The 17,618-nt window shown below is 44.2% G+C and overlaps 1 protein-coding gene across 3 annotated transcripts in view; it reads right to left on the reverse strand.

Moving 5' to 3' along the window:
- Window positions 1–17,618, reverse strand: part of LOC126540178 (calcitonin gene-related peptide type 1 receptor-like) — a 192,096-nt gene that overhangs the window by 13,467 nt on the left and 161,011 nt on the right. For all 3 annotated transcript variants that reach the window (XM_055075855.1, XM_050186965.2, XM_050186963.3), the window contains exons 6-8: window positions 15,979–16,141; window positions 15,669–15,788; window positions 14,953–15,059 (exon numbers count right to left, since the gene is read on the reverse strand). In XM_055075855.1, coding sequence (XP_054931830.1) covers window positions 14,953–15,059; window positions 15,669–15,788; window positions 15,979–16,141 — 390 coding nt within the window. The remainder of the gene's footprint in view (window positions 1–14,952; window positions 15,060–15,668; window positions 15,789–15,978; window positions 16,142–17,618) is intronic.

Genomic DNA, 17,618 nt, shown 5'->3' on the forward strand with positions numbered 1-17,618 from the left:
CCCCCCCCATAACAGCTCTTACTATAACAACACTGTACACTCTTAGGCAAAGTTTCACCCTTTGGGTTGTATCTCTGCAACACCACAATAATCGTCATCTGCCTTGCTTGCATTTCCTTTCTTGAAAACGCCGCACCCGCTACATTCCTGTCGGGAATGCTATGTCATGATGGTAACACGCATGCCGTTCGTTAGTGGAAAGTGCCGGGCTCGCCGCGTTAAAGGAAGGAAATGCGCACAAGACAGATGACGATTATCGTTGTGTGACAAAAGGATGTAATTTTGCTTAAGAGTGTATGACGGTTAAGTTAATGTCAAAAAGCACCCATTTTGGGCCGCCACCTTCACACATCAAACACTTCCTGCCAGAAAACTTGATGCAACTGCGTGCACTCTTAGAAAAATTTACACCCTTTGGGGCTTATCTTGTCCCACACAATATGTCGCACACAAGAATTGCAGCATAAAGTCATTTTCCGCAGGAAGTGCCGCCCTTTACATACGAAGAGAGATTCCTCATGTGCCTTTGAACGTCACCGATCTTTGCACCGATAGTATTGAGGTAGCGGCTGTGAGAATACGGCTCGGCTCCCGAACTTTTTCTGTTGCATCCCTATACGTGTCTCCGCGGAAGAAGGTAGCAATGGATTTGTTTCTCCAGCAGCTTTGTGACCGTTGCCCAGCGCCCCGAATTATCTGCGGTGACTTCAACGCCCATCGCTCTGTCGGGGGTGACAGGAACACAGACTACCGCGGACGCAAACTTGTAGAAGTTATCGACAGTTTGGACCTGTGCATGGCCAATGACGCAAGTCCCACTTTCTTGCGGCCTCCTGCCTCAGCCACATCTATAGACCTAACCTTGCATTCACCTGACGTCCGTGTGAAGTGGTCAACTGCACCTGACCGCATGGGAAGTGATCACTATCCAATTTTAGTGTTTACTGCCGACTTCCATATTCGTGGCACTAAAATAGACATGTTGTTAATTGGGACAAATACAGGGAGCAACTTACAAGTGTTTCTGGTGATGTGATAGACAAAATGATTTGTGGTAAGATGGCTGCTACCACGGCGGTCAAGTTGCCTAATCATTTTCCGACTCTGGATTTAAAACTCAGGAACCTTTGCGCAGCGCGCAGAAGGGCGGAGCGACAACTGATATGGAAGAAGGACGACATATCCTTGAAGACGACCTTCAACAGGCTTAATTTAACTCTGCCATTCGACGCCATACGAACAAGCTCTGTAAGCCGCAGTGGGCGTCCTTCTGCGCTAGCTTGACTCTTTTTTAACCGATGACGAGAATTTGGCGAGTCATTGGTAGCGTTGCTGGTGATTCTCGTCCTAGTAAGCCTTTCGAAGCGCTTGCACTGCGCAAGCAGAAACCTCTCGCGTGCTTGGCAGAGCAATTTGCCGATGCATTTGTACGTGGAAGTTCAGGAATTCATCCATGTGCTATCCCTGCAACATCTACGTCTGTCATGGACGCCCCGTTCACACTTCGAGAGCTACAGACAGCACTCAGCTGCCTGCGGCGTCGATGTGCACCAGGTCCTGACGGCATTATCAACCAGATGATGCAGAACCCACCTCTAGAACACCGGAAGATGCTCCTAAGCTATCTCAATTGAGTATGGGAGACTGGCCACGTTCCTCCTTCATGGAAGGTGGCTTGTGTTGTCCCAGTGCTGAAGCCCGGCAAAGAAATGACAGACTTGGCCTCATATCGTCCTGTATCACTGACGTCGTGTGTGGCTAAGGTCATGGAGAAGCTGGCAAGTAAGCGTTTATCATGCTGGCTCGAAGATAGAAGGGCCCTACCAACATGCATGACTGGATTCCGCACAGGTTTAAGCGCGCAAGATAGCGTCTTGGATTTGATAAGCCACATTGAACCTCAAAGAGCTTTCGGCCTCTCAACACTAGCTATTTTCCTAGACATATCAAAGGCTTGTGATAGCGTCCTTCAGAGCTCAATACTAAATAGCTTGCGGGCCATAGGCGTACAGGGCTATCTTCTGCGATTCATTCACTCATTTATCAGTGATCATAAAATTCAAGTGCGGTTAGGAAGTACCATGAGCACCGAAAGGGCGGTATTGCGAGGTGTACCTCAGGGAAGTGTTCGTTTCCGTACGCTGTTCAATGTTGTAATGGCTGGTCTTCCCGCTTAAGTGCAAAAACATTGCAGGCATATCCATATGTCGAAATATGCGGACGACATTTGTATTTGGTTAAGCGGATATCAACACAAGCGTTTAGCTCTGATAGCCCGACAGGCATTACTTTCAGTTCAAAGTTACCTTCAAGGTGTTGGGTTGACTCTCTCGGTGGAAAAATCCGGCTTCATCATGTGTCGAGGTAGAGGAAGGCGGTGTGCGCGGCTGAAGATAGACCTTGATCAATCTTGCCTTCGTCAATTGAAGCACAAGCGCTTTTTGGGAGTCATTATTGACTACCGTCTACAGTGGCGACGAGCTGTGGACTCTATTGTGACATCACTATCTCCGCGTCTCAATGTGATCTGTAGAGTTGCAAGTGGGGAAATCATCCTTCTTCAATGATCAGACTGCACGATGCGCAATTGACGAGTCGAATAATGTACCAGCTCCCTTTAATTTCCCCCTCGCTATCACAGCTGGAACGACCTTAGGTTTTGCAAAGAAAGGGCCTAAGGAGGGCTCTTGGCGTTCCGCAGACTGCTCCTAACAACGCAGTACTTTGTGAGTCTCTATCGAGACCTCTTAGCCTAGTCGCTTCACAAAGGTTATTGATGCAAATTGGCCGCCTCAAACATACGATAGCCGGGCGAGCTCCTCTACAGAGCCTTCGAAAGAGATCTGAGTCCCGAGCATACTTGGCCTTTAATACTCTTGGTTACTTTAGTCTTGACGCTAGAGGTCGAACTAAGAGGTTGAAACCACCTTAGTCTTTCGCGAGCCTCGATTGTTCGTTGACAATTCATCACGTTCGTGCTAAGCGGAGTTCTCCTTTGGCGGCAACGCGTTCGCTCATACTGGAACATCTTGAGACTGAATATGCACGTCATCTTCAAATTTTCACTGATGGCTCTGTGGACAAGGTCAGAGGATCTAGTGCAGCTGCTTTTCACATTCCCTCTTTGAAGTATGATTGGTCGGTTCGCTTCACTGCAGTCGTGTCCTCCACAACGGCCGAAAACTTTGTCATTGAGGTAGCTCTAAAGAAGCTAAGGTTTTGTACGCCTTAACCTGTTGTCATTCTTACAGATTCAATATCCGCCCTTCAAAGGTTAGAGCACGGGTTCCCTACTGATTCCTTATGTCTAAGCTCGCTACGCTCGGTGTACAATCTCCATATCAAAGACTTCTCCATACGTTTCTAATGGGTGCCCCCGCACATAGGTATCATAGAAAACGAGATGGCGGACAGCCTCGCCCATAGAGCGCTGTCTGCGTATCCATTGAGAAAAGTGCCTCAAGAGGACAAGAGACTCTTCAGAGAAGCGGTGTCGTGCCATTTCAGATCGTTGTGCAGCTCACCTCACAAGCCATGTGTGACCAAGGGTCTCAAAAGAAACCAAGCCACTTCACTGCTCCGCATTCGCACGGGCTCTGCTCGTACCCCTGCGTGGATGTATAAGACTGGCCTGGCGTTGTCTCCATTATATTCAATGTGTGGTGTGCACCGGTGACATAGAACATTACCTTGTGCGCTGTACTCTGTATAACGCGGAAAGGAGTGTGTTATTCGGGTCCCTCCCGAACACAGGAATTACTCACAGTTCTCGTCAGGACATTGTTTTCCCGCGCGGGAGCCAGTTAGGTAGGAAAGAGGTCTCTCGCCTTCTTTTAAATTACCTGCAGGACACGGATTTGGCCTCCACATGGTGACCTTAGGAGTGACTATGTGTCGGTGTCTGATTTACATGATTTATGCATTTTAAGTGTCGCTACGGTGAGCAATTGCCGGCAGCAACTACAAGGCTAATAATCCCACCAGTAGCCTACAACCACTCAACTCAACTCAACTAGGCTGTTCAAAACTTTTTTTTTCTGTTCTTGCGGGTAACAGCGCGTGAACATTTTGAAGCGAAAAGCTTCACTACGCTAGTCAACACCGCGTTTCGCGCGAGCCGGCGTACGTCGGAATTGGCTCCGTAAGCGTGTTAGGAGTCGGCGCAGGTGGCTACTGCAGCGCGCTATGCGTCATCGTTCGACGTTCGCCGCAAGCGCGTGTTAATCGCGGAGGCCGACTATATAAGCGCTTGCCAGAGAATAGGCGTGCGCATTCAACATGGAAGTAGAAGAGAGTGATGCCACCGATGCAGGGAGCTGTGTTTATGGCTGTACAGAAATCGCAAGACAATGTGCCCAACAATGATGAATAAAGAAGTTTTATAATGCTGCATAACTTATGGTATATATCATTGATAAGCAATTTGCATAACAACACAAGGCACACGTGTAGCATAACCATAAGCTAACCAAAGCATATTCATAAGTGAAACCGTAAGCATAACCATAGGCTAAATCAAAAAGCATAACCATTAGCTAAACCGTAAGCATATCCATAACTTAAACCATAAGCATATCCATAAGTTAAACCGTAAGCATATCGATAGGCTAAATCATAAAGCATAATCATAAGCTAAACCGTAAGCATAACCATAGGCTAAATCATAAAGCATAACCATAAGCTAAACCATAAGCATCACCGAACCTTTTAGCTTCGAGATATTCAGGCTTAACCTTAGCTAAGCCCCAGCCAATTTTTTTTTTTACGAATCCTTCCAACGGGAAATTTACTAACAGATTAGTTTTCGCCAATATCATGATTATTTATGTTGAACTAGCATTCTTTTAAAGACCATGCGAGCTATTTTGGCCTTTTTTTGCAGAAGTCTTGCATAGGGTAAGCTGTATATTCTTGTAAGGCAAGGTCCACAAGAAAAACTATTCGATCGCTGCTTGCAGAAGTGTGGGAAAAATTTCAGTACGTTTAAGGAGCCGGCGGTAATTTCGCAGAAATGTGCGACTTTTGTTCATATAGTACAAGTGTGTTTGCTAAACCCGGAGAATAATAGGAATTACGGCACATAAATCTGAAAAAAATAAGTATTATATTCCCATAGATTGACACAATGAGCAGTGCGCATATTTCATATCAATTTCACAAAGCCATTCATTTTTTTAAAGAGATAGATACTTTTATTATTAAAGTAATAAGAAACCGAGTGTTCAGTGAGGCTGCACTTGCACAATCTCGCGCAATTTTATGCTCATGCTGTGTCTTTGAGCAGCATTTAAATCGAAAGGTTGTCTGCTTGGCGTACTTTGCATGCACAAGCACTGTGCAGTGTTTTTGCAGGAGCGAAAAACTCACATCACGTGACGCCGTGACGAGTGCTTTCTGAAAGCCAAGCTCCGCGCATTTGCATGCTTATTCAGCTAATACTTCTCTGGTTTTGTATTTCTAACTATTTTTACTCAATTCTAAGGATTGTAACAATTGTCTCTCTGGTTTTCGTATTTCTAACAATTGTTTCACATAACACTAATAATCACCTATCACCGCGATATGATCACCAAATCGTGCTGTCAGATCAAGAGAGCACATCTGAGTTGAATAGGTTCTTTTTATGTATATTTGCTCGATCATGAACTTCAATTCTTGGAGCGACATGGCAACACAATCGAAGGAATCGTACGCCTCATTACAAACCTTAAAGCATTTTCCTCTGTTGGTCGCGATAACATATGTTCTACAATCATGAAGAATACATTGTCTATCTCTAGTAAAATAATATATCACATTTCCACACAATCTTTATTCCAGTCTTTAAAAGTGGCAACAGAAATATGGCGGAGAACTACCGCCCTATCTCGATCACCTACATATGTCGCAGAATACCTGAACACATTGTTGCATCAAACGTTTCCAGGCGCCTCGATTCGAATAAGTTCTTTTTTAATAATCAGCAGGGGTTCCAAAAATATTTTTCCTGTAATACGCACTTACTAGAATTCGCAATTGACTTGCACTTTACCATGGGTAATAGCCTTCAAACTATTTGCACCTTTGTTGACTACTCAAAATAAATTGATCGCGTTGCTCACTGTTGCCTCATCACTGAGCTATCTTCTTTTAGACTAAACGGACTAACGCTATCTGCGTAAGTTTCTATCTGGCGTCACATCTGATGTACCGCAGGGCAGTGCGCTAGGCCATTTATTTTTTATGTTTTAAGTAATGTTCTACCTTCTAAAATTTTCTCTTCGATACCACTATTTTCTGAGAACTGAATGGTATACCGCACTATTATAAGCCACGTTGACCACCTCATCCTCCAAAAAAGACGTTAACCTTGTGTATACCTGATCTGGTAACTGGCTAGTAACGCTGAACTCAATTAAGTCTAAAACAAGTTCATTTAATCGTAAACAGTCACTTTCTAACCTCATATATTTTATAAACAACGTTTGACTGCCGCGTGCAGCGTCAAATAAGTACTCAGGCCTGTATCTTACATCCGACCTTTCATGGAAATTACGTATCGCTAACATATGTGCTAAAGCGTCACAAACGCTGTATTACTTACTTCGAAATTTGCGTCATTCCTCAGCTCATTATGCAAATTTGCATATTCAACCTTCGTTTGCCCACACCTTGAATTTGCTTCGTCCATCTGGTCGCCTCATCAGGAGTGCTTAACTTCAATGCTAGAAGCCCTGCTAAATAGAGAAGCTCTATTCAGTTCAGGTAACTATGACTGCCCTTCCAGCATAACAGAAATTAAGCTAGACATTCCGCTCCACATGTTAAGTGGTCGACGTGCTGTGTCACCTTTATGCTCAATACAGAAATATATTCGTACCGTAACGCCATTCCGAATGGCACTTGACAAACCATTACGCACATCCAGGCGCCTTCATGATCACCTCAGCACGGAATGCATATTTGGTAAAACAAAATTTTTCAATTCTTCGGCTTTGCCACAGGCCACCGCACTTTGGATCTATCTTCCAGATACCATTGTTTAACCGCGCACTTCTCCGCGAGAATTTGTATGCGCACTTTACGAAATGAAAATGTGTCATAAATTTCTTTCTTTGTTCTTTTTCATGCTTGTTATGGATATTGTTCTGCAATCCCCCATCACTCAATGCTCCGACCCGAGATGGTGATGTACCTCTGTATAAATAAATAAATAAATACATAAATAAATAAATAAATAAATAAATAAATAAATAAAAAGTAGTTCTAAGTAGCAGCCGCAAAATCTTAAGCCTTCCGACCTCACTCTAGAAAAATTATGCGTGGCTCTGTTATCGCAAGCAGCAGAGACCAGCAGAAGTTGGGGGAAGGTCAGTAAAGCAGTGTCAAATCGCACACTTTGTTTAACTTTTTCTGGGCTTCCCCTAGCTCCGCTGATCTCTGGTGTTTGCGATAAGAGAGCCACGCATATATTTTTCCACTGCGAGAAAGAGGACCGCCAAAGCGAGCACGCGGATTTTTGGCGGAGAGCAATGACGTCACACCACCTGTGTCGCCACCGCGCCGCTCCTTCTCCCCAGCTAGGCTCAACCTACCCTCGTCGCGTCGCTATGCTGCGCGATGCCACTTTTCAACTCTGCTTTCACTCTCTCTCCCCTCTCTGCGGACGTCAAGAGAAACCAAGCGAGGTTCTAACTGCTCCACTGTAAAAGCAAATAATTAAATTCTAGGGTATTGCGCGCTGAAACCTCCGATCTGATTATGAGTTTGGGGCTGTGAATTAATTTTGACCACCTGGAAATCCTTAACATGCCCCCAATGCAGGGTACACGAGCGTTTTTTGCATTGCGCCCCCCATCGGAATGCGGCCGCCGCGGCTGGCATCAAACTCACTATACCTGGAGCTCCGCCGCGTAGCTCCATAGTCACTGGGCTAGCGCGGGGAGGGGCGCTTGTTAGAAGCTAGAATCGCAACAAAGAACCGATGGTGATAGGTAGTGTTTAGCCAAGACGGAAACGCATGGCTCACTTTCCTTATCATTTAAGGTAATTGCGCTCAGGAAACGCAAACTTGCCTCGCGAGTCGTAAGTAATCCGCCGATGTGGCCGGACTGGTTAAAAATCAAGTGACTTCAATCGATTTGCCATGGTGCACGTGCGAAACACGCTGTAAAGCATCCTTGCGCAAAAGAGTTCGAGGCATTCGTTTTGCTGTTAGTTTCAGGCCTCAGTCATAGCTTGGGCTAATATCTACGTGCTTGAGCAACGAAATCGCTTTGAGAAAGAAATTATGTGCTAAGAAACAAAATCGTTTCGACGGAGCCAAGTTTTTACTACTGCTCCTAACACAGAGTCATCTGCGTTTTATTTTTTATTTTTCGTGCACGGTGCACACGTTACTTTCTTACAACTGAGCCCCTGAACCAAAAATGGCAAAGAAAATTAAATCCGCTAGGTAAACACGTCGTTCGCACTCACTGATAATTTCGTAAGGCCGGAATGAAAAGTGGGCCAGAGAAAAGGGCACAAATAAGGAAGTGTAGCAGAATGAATCGCCGCTGTTTCGCAAAGCAGGAAACATTGCATATAAAAAGCGGGAACGACGATGACAGCATTGCGTCATCTTTATTTGATCGATGAACGTCGCTTCAAAGAGGGCTAGAGAGGCCGGCAGACGCCCACAGTGCAACATTTGGTTCCCGGTTTTTTGATGAACGAGAAGATGAATGGTCGACTTGCATTTGCTAGTATTTGTTCTTGATGTAAAACATCTATCTAGTGCTAAAATACACACAGACACGCAGACAACATAAATAAACATACAAGGTCGCATACACGCTACCAGCAAATTCTTCTCCCACGTGGCGCACTTATATGCACACGTGTTCTTAATGAAATAAATTCTCAGCTATTTCACGCCTTTTTTTTTTTAACCCTCGTGGGGATCCATGAAAGCAAGCACGCTGAAAAGTCAAGACAATGCGTGCTGCGCCAAGCGTCAAATATATCAATAACACAATAATAATAGACGCCTCGCGCATCTTTCTATAGATTATCGAACGGTTGCCAAATTTACTGCTTGCAACACGTGGTTATTAAAAGTATGCGGAAGTTTATTTACACGCCACGCGGCTTCCGGGTTCATTTCTCTCTCGTTCTAGCTGCAAAGCGCGACGGCGTCATAGGGTGTTTGACGAACGGCACATTAGCTGAAAGCTTTTTTTTTTTTCCCCTTTTGTGTTTTTCATTTCTGGCAGTTTGAATACGCTTTGTTGGGATAACAGTTAACATAACTGCTTCATTGCTTCTTTTCTAAGAGTGCTGTACCAAAGGAGAACCAGCACGTATAAGTTTTTTTTTTCGGCTTGCATCTTGATTAGTGTAACAGTAGCACACTCTCTCAAGAGACATCGCCGCTTTATCAAGAACAATTACTTCGCGATACGGGGATAACGCTTTCTCCGTCCTCATGGTATTGCCCGTTTTATTCCCTTTGAAATACATGCAAAGCCATCATCGCTCTCAGAGTCTGTGTGTAGACCGCACGTGTTGCCATTGCAAGGTGAAGTGCACCTGAGTATAGGTAGCACTGAGTAGCTGCAGATAAACCAGATACCAAGTGCACTTTATCGCAGCAGCATTCCTTCGATGCCTGCAGACGGTGGTGGTAAGAGACGATCGTTTGTTTATTTGCGATAGTGCGAGCGTTAGGCACAGGTTAATGATTCCGGTGTTGTGACGGTGCTACCACAGTCACGACGCCGTGACAGTGGTAGCATAACTTTGACGACCTAATGGCAAGAATCAATCAACACACGAGCACAGAAAACCCAGCTTCGAGCGTGTATAAGCCACTATACATCGCTGAAGGCTACATCTCCTGCCCAAAAATTGGCAAACGAATTCTTGCACCGAAGACCAAAAACTGGTGGCGATGGCATCTCAGTTGATTGAACTTACAAAAGACTGCTCTACACTTATAGCTCATCCCTTAGCACATGTAATGAATATTTGAAAATAAACAGGCTGGCTTCTTTTGGAAATAAAGATCAGCGAAACAATTTCCGTTTTTAAGACATGAAGCATGCTTAAAGTGAATAATAATCGTCGAACAGCCATTCGGTCAGTACTCGGAAAAGTTGTAGCAAAAGCTTCGTTTCGAAGGCTCAATAGTGGTCAAGAAAGACAGTTTATACACAAAGCAGCAATATGGCTACGGAAGGGAAAATGAAGATATTTTTTTCCTATTTGATATCGTAGAAAAAAAAGTTTTACATGTAGAAATTAGATTACCTGTATTAGCTACCTTTATCGACCTGCCAAAAGCACGCGATATGCTTAACCACGATTCGCTGATGAATTAAAAACTGCCGAATTGGCGGCAGGGTACTAGCCCTATCGACTAACTATAGAACTAATCGAGAGAAAAAAATCAAAGTCATTCCACCCTGTGAAGTTGGATGACCAGCGGAGCTGTAAACATTGAGGTTAGAAAACTTGTGGTAAACTCTTTGCATCAGGCATTGCCATTTAGCATCGACGGTCACAATGGCTTTGCGGTCGCTATGACATACACGGATCGGCATACTCGCAACTGCAGACACATTCTTTGGTAATGTCAAATCGATGCAAATACGCTGTTGGGTGGTCGGTGCATGGCGCCCAATCGTTGTGGCATCGCAAGCGATATGTGTGCAAAACGAGACATTTAAACCGCTCCCTTTTCTTCCCCGACACATCCACATCGATATCACCGACAACGACCACAGGCGTATTGTCATCGCAGCTAATTCACGCAACGTGAGTAGCCATACTCAAGGAATAATGACGCAAGCGAACAGTGACGAGGTAGAAAACACGGACGAGCGCAGTCCGCGATCGCCACTGAAGCAAACGCGGTGCTTACGAAGCCGAGTGAAGCGAACGGTGATGACATTCTTTCAAATCATGCATACAACATACAGAACAGCATGTCGAAAACTGTCGTCATGAATGGCTCATATCCCCCTAAGCAATGGCTCATTACCCCCGTAAGCAAGCAAAATATGCAAGGGCGCATAGCTTGTAATGTTGATGGCTATTTAGTTTGTGTGGTTTAGTTGCAATGGCATTGCTCCTGTGGTCACTGTCGGTGGTTTTACTGAGGATTTGTCGGCACCAGAAAGGGAGCGGTTTATGCGTTTCGTGTTGTTGCAGACATATCATTTGCGAAGCGGCACCCTTCCGGCCCAATCGAGCACCCAGCGCTGTGCGTGCATTGATTTGACATAGTAAAATAATGTGCTTGCATTTCAGTGTATCAGTGTATCTCATAGCGATCGCAAAGACGTTTTGATCATCGATGCTAAGTCAAAATGAGTGGGGAAATGAAGCCTTTACCACAAGTTCTCTTACCACGATGTTTAAAACTCCACTGGTCAGCCACCATCGAAGGGAGGAATGGCCTTGAATAGTTTTGTTCTGAAGTTACATTAACGATCAATGATCAGCTCTTTCCAAAGAATATTTCTTTACGCAAACAATACTAAGCTTACTATAAGAGTTGGTACCGAAAAGTTATTTGTTGACAGAAATTATACAGCCTTAGCAAAAGTTATTGCTGTGAATACATGCATATATGCTTTTCGCTAACACAGCTTATTATCTACGTAACACAGCTTATATATATCTACGTTAACTTTGCGCCTAAGAACAGTTAATTAGCGTCGAATACCTGTCTTGTAATGAATAACATATCAGTAATGTGTCACCCGTGCAAACTTTCCCGGTTTAGTATATAAATTCACAGCTTTAGTAGCAAACATTTGTTCAGAAAACAACTCTTCGCACGCTTTACAAAAGCTGTTTCCGTTAAAGGCACGGTTAACGTTATGCTATAGTTTCGCACATTCTCACATTACGCATGCCATAGCAGCTTACAACCTATCATCAAAGCAGTGTTGACATTCCTTAAAATGTAGAACTTGAGAGGAAGCTTTAGCTCGGGCCCAACTCCGATGCGGCCTACTCAAATACATGTATAAACGCAAAAACGTTTTTCTGAGATAACCCCTGGACCGATTTTAATGAAATTTGTTGCACATGAGAGAGAAAGCTAAATTCTAGTGACTGCTGGAAGCGGAATTTTGATTTAGGACTTGAATTTTGTTAAAAGGATTTTAAAAATTCAGACGTTTCAAAAAAAAAATAGAAGCACGAAGTTTACAAACTAATAGCTCTGCACCAAGAACAGATATCGCGATTCTGCAAACGGCATCCATTAGACCATTCAAAGCGCACAAATTTTATATGTCAGTTTACATCTTACGTGAATTTGTTACGTTGTTTACGAGGGTTCTGCAAAAGTTGTAATTACACATTACTCCATTTTTTGAGGTTCATGTGTAATATATCAATTTTGTCCGCTTAAAATATGCTATCAGGTATAATTCACAGAATTGTGATATCATTTTTTCTTGCTGAGTTACGCAGTTGTAAACGTGATAGTTTCGTTTTCTGAAAATTTGCGATTTTTGCCAAGCTTTTATAAAAACATGACGACCTAAATCGAAAATCCGAAACCAACAGTCACTAGATTTTCAGTTTTTCTTTTAAATACAGCAAACCTCGTCAAATTTGGTGCAGTGGTTGCCGAGAAAAACGAATTCTCCTTTTACATGTATTTAGATAGGAGCACCGGAGCTGAAGCTTCCTTTTAAAGGGACACTAAAGGTTAGTATTAAGTCAATGTGGACTGTTGAAATACCATCCCAGAAACCTCGAAACGCTTGTTTCGTGCGCAGAAGCGACTCATATTAAGAGAAAATGCGTTCTGAAGCGTCCGCGTACCTCTAGCGCAGTTCAAATCACCCGCCCTCCGATCGAGGAGTATTGACGTCATGGTCTCATTTTGACGTTGCGCCGTCGGTGAGTAAAACTGCTCCCGCAGACGGCGCTACGGCTTTTCTGCACAATACGCAAACGCGCGGCCAGAAATAGCCAAAACAGAGCCGACAGCAGCGCGAAAGCGGAACTATGGTGGCTAGCGGAAGGGAAAGCGCACGACGATAAGCTGGTTCTTTATTTTATGACGCCAACTTCGACGGTCGTTGCAATGGTGACCCTAACAACGACACATTAGCTCGCGATTCTGGGCTCGAATTCAGCGATTTAAGCACTGATGAACGTGACATGCTGTTGAGGGCTTGGCGCTGCCGGCGTAATTGCGCACTACTACGACGACGGCCAGCTTTGAAAGGCACTTCACTCGACTTCAGTAAGTCAGCGTTGAACTCGTAATCCTCTGTACGAAAGTGCAGCGAGCACACTACGTGATTTTTCGGCTCTTTGCCAGCGCGCTGTGGCAGAGGTACGGCACTTAATCACTTCGAACGGAGAGGTTCACTCGTTGGCACACAGTGATAAGTAACGTTGGATTCGCCGCTGCAACTGCACTTGGCCAAGTTCCGCGGACCGTTCGCGCATCCCACGACATCACATGGACGTGGCATTCTCGCTGCTTGTTCCAAATGCAAGTTTCGCGAGCCAGCAGGACAACCGCAGCACGACGCGATACAGAAGCAACTGAAACTCCAAAGCGCACGCGGCGCAAAGTCAAACGCGTAGAGTCGAGCGAAAACGAAACCTTTCGATCACCCATACTACTCAAGGGTAACGTCAAAATGTTATTTTTTCTTAGAATCGAATAGAAGTAGACAAGTAGTATTTTCTTCCGTCTTATAATCTAACGAAATGATCTTTTTAATACGAGTGGTTGAGTACTGGTGACATAAATTATGATGAGGAGTGCTTTCGTCATCGGGCTAGTACCGGAATGTCGCTGGGGGGTCTCAAATCGTATCATGTATTTACCTCAATTTCTCGGTTACTAAAGCTTTGTTCGCGATTATATTGACGCCTTAGACGTTCTAGAGCATTGCTTTATCACCTTAACTTGACTTTCTGGAAAACTTTAGTGTCCCTTTAACACTGCGCTTCGTGCTGTTATTCTCGTAGGTAAAGCATACTGAGTTACCATATGGTTATAGATTGAGCATACAACGCATTCACAGTTTCCTTCATCTACAGTATTTTACTATCAGTTTAAAAACCTTTGTATACCGCTATGCAATGACCTTTAACCACGCTGTATTATCAAAAACGCACGTATTCTATAAGATATACCTCATCCGAAGCGATAAACGTAGGACACATTCGGACTAACTATCAATTATATTCATTTTCTTAGATCACAGCGAAAATTTGGAGCACTTTACCGGTGAATAATACCGGTAAAGGTATTTACAGGTTAATAGGTGAATTTTAACGAGCTGCTTATCCAAATGAAATTACGTCATACACGTAATTTCATTTCGATAAGCAGCTCGTTGAAATTCACCTGTTTAACTTCATAAACTATGCACCATGCTAGCGAAAAAAAACGTTTGTGCATATTTGTTAAACGATGCTGCTTTCAACAAAAAATTACTGTAATACCTGTATTCATTTTATTTGTCTTGAATTTCGTTGATATTCGCAATATATTAAGTACTTAGCCACTGCTACAACCCTTGAAAAAGTTCTGGTATCCTGCCTGTACGAAAACGAAATGCTATATACCTTGAAAAAACAAATTTTGATTGATTCATTCATTCATTGGATGAACAAATCATTGATGCATTGGTCTCTACGTCACAAACAACACAGGGTATGAGAGTCGCAGTATTAGGGTGCTTAGGTTACAGTCTGCCTGAGATTCCTTAACGCGGCTCCATAGTTGCGTGCACCAGCGTATTTTTGCATTCTAAACCCATAGGAAAGCGGCCGCCGCCACCATGGCAGGGAAATGAGCTGTGAGGTAGTCGAACGGGCCACAGCCTCGTAGCTGTCGCGGCAAGTCGGATAAATATTCGAAGTGTGTTGAATTTTACCTTGAGTATCAAGGAAAAAAAAGTGAGTATCACATAGCAAGCCCGGCAATTTGGTCGCACGCACCTGAAGGTCGTGGGTGTCCACGCACGCTGTGTAGTTGGACCAGATAATTCCCGTGATCGGATGACGGAACCATGTGGCATTGGGCGTGCAGAGCTTGTGAGCTTGTCCTTGGTGAGAAGACGAAATGGAATTAGCGAGGAATGTTTACAGGGTGCGTTTTCTTTTTTTTTTTTCAGACAAGTTACGTTGGAGAGAGAGGAGGTGGAGGGGGGGGGGGGGGCGAGGAACTAAAGCTCGCGCTTTTCGACTACGATTTTCGCGTTGCCACCGTGCGCATCTTGTTCACTAACAGAGCAAGCAACTCGGTCTTAAGTACGACATATAACTTTCCAATATCGACTTGAAGTCCTCACTGTAAAAGGGGCACACAATGGCTCTACCGCATTGAAGGTGCCATTATTCGGCTCTTTCAACGGTAACAAAGATGTGTATTCGTGTGGGAAAGCGAGAAGCAGAGATGAAGACAATATATAATAAAAATAAACATTGCGTTATCATATTTTGGTTTTGTTATTCTTGGTTTGAAGAAGGCGAGTCATCACTTGTCTGTTGTGAGCAACCTTTAGTATTGTACTACGCCCTCGAATCATGGATTATTTTACGTTACGTGTCAATATATAGAGCTGCATATAAATTTGATCGAGTTTTTCTTTTTTTGCGCTGAATAGGGTCGCGGGAGATGGAGGCATGATGGTATTTAGACTGTGTTTACTTACTCGACGAAATGAATCCAGCCACGAACTGTGGGCAGGGGGCGAAAGCAGTCTGACCTGCAGGCGTGTCGTCCCAGCAGTTCCAGCCGTCCCACGTTCGGGGACAAAAGGAATCATTGACGCCTGCAGTGAATAAATTTTACGGTTAACGGCTGCTCCTCTAGGCACCCTGACCACCGACGTAAACAGAAATAGTGAGATATAGCAACAACAACAACAACGAACTTCTTACTTCGCTTCACCGTGTACACGGCAGATCGAAGAAGATTGGGCAAAGGTGCTTTGCGACACCTGACAAAAACACAAGCGTTACCCTGTTCCGGAAATGGCTTGAGAAGTACGTGCTCCAGGCAATGCTTGAAGTGGTGGATCTTCTGCTCCCACATCCAGTTTTCGCCACGCGGTGAACTCTGCTCCCAGGGAACGTACTCCCCGATTTCGTCAGCAATGTCCCACAGAAGTTTTAGTTCTGGGTCCTAGGATAAGGAGACAAAAATTATACGTTAGGTCAGCGCTTTCTTCCAGTTTATAATAGTGGACGGACACTAAAGCTATGCTGTTTGACTTTTTTGAAAGCATGCGAGGAAACTGAAATACCGCATCAAGAAAAGCCGCATACGTTCTTGTGAACTTGTTCATACTCGGAATTTCTCCAGATTCGGGTGGGAGAAAGTTGAAATCTGTAATGTCATCACCAATAACGACCGTGCCTTTGGCTTATTTGGGCTGCTGTATTACGATGCAACTTATCGCAAATTTGAAGACCACCGAGCTAGCACTTCTGAGTTTCAATTTTCTGCAATGGTGAATTATAATGGCCATTTATGGCGCTTTGCTCCAGTATTCCCGTGACAGAATTAAAAACACGACGCACTTCTCGCACCTGCACTAGAAAACTCGAGTCACTGCCAATGTTTCTGCGTTTCCAAACGGCTTCCACACCACATGCGCGAATGTTTCTTACCACAGAAAGGTTTGTGTATGCAGCTTCCTCCTTTTTTTTTATTCTTTATGAAGTTTGCCTAAAGAAGATGTAATTCACACGTACAAAAACAACTGATAAACGTGTACAAGAACTCGAAATTTTCAAAACAATTCGAATAGTGCAGTATTCAATTCGAAATTCGATTCAGAAATGAAGTAGTCAGTTCTATCGCCCATTCATTTTAAATCGAGTGTGAGGTATAACAACACTTCTTTGAGTCTACAGAAGCTGCCACGATAGTTCAGTGGCTGTGGTACTCTGCTGCGAGGCTGAGGACGCGCATGCAATGCCCCGCCGTGGCAGCCCCATTAGCATGGTGTCGGACAATGCCGAGTCGATCGTGCACTAAGATTTGGATGCACGTTATATGATCCCGCGGGGTAGAAATTAATGCGAAGTTCCTCAATACGCCATTCCTTGTAGCCTGTCTGTTGCTTTGGGAAGTGAAATCCCATAATCTGCTTTCATTGAATTGAATTCTAAGCTTTTACGTGCCGAAACCTCGATTTGATTAGGAGGCACGCAGTAGCGAGGAACTCCAGATTAATTTTGACCACCTGGGGATCTTCAACGTGCCCTGAATGCACAGCACACGGGTGTTTTTGCATTTGGCACCCCATCGAATTGCGCCAGCCGCTGGCAGAATTCGATCCCGCGACCTCGTGCTTAGCAGCGTCACACCATGGCCGCGAAATCATCACGGAGGGTCTCTAATTTCATGTTGGAGTCTATGGGAAGAAAGCTACATGCAGGTTGCGAGTGCTCCAAAAATATGAGGAAAGGGAGCCACAGTTGTTATGGAGAGGGACCAGTTGCTGAACGAATACGGGAAGTAGCAACCTGTGCTCGAGGTAATAAAAAAAAAATTTGCTTCCCTTTAAGGCTGGCCACAAACTTCTAATGATATGTACACCTCATAATCATATTTATATATTCTGATCGATGTTTGCAGCGCGGACTTAGTACAC

This window comes from Dermacentor andersoni, chromosome 2, assembly GCF_023375885.2.
Source record: "Dermacentor andersoni chromosome 2, qqDerAnde1_hic_scaffold, whole genome shotgun sequence".
In the NCBI taxonomy this organism is placed as follows: domain Eukaryota; kingdom Metazoa; phylum Arthropoda; class Arachnida; order Ixodida; family Ixodidae; genus Dermacentor; species Dermacentor andersoni.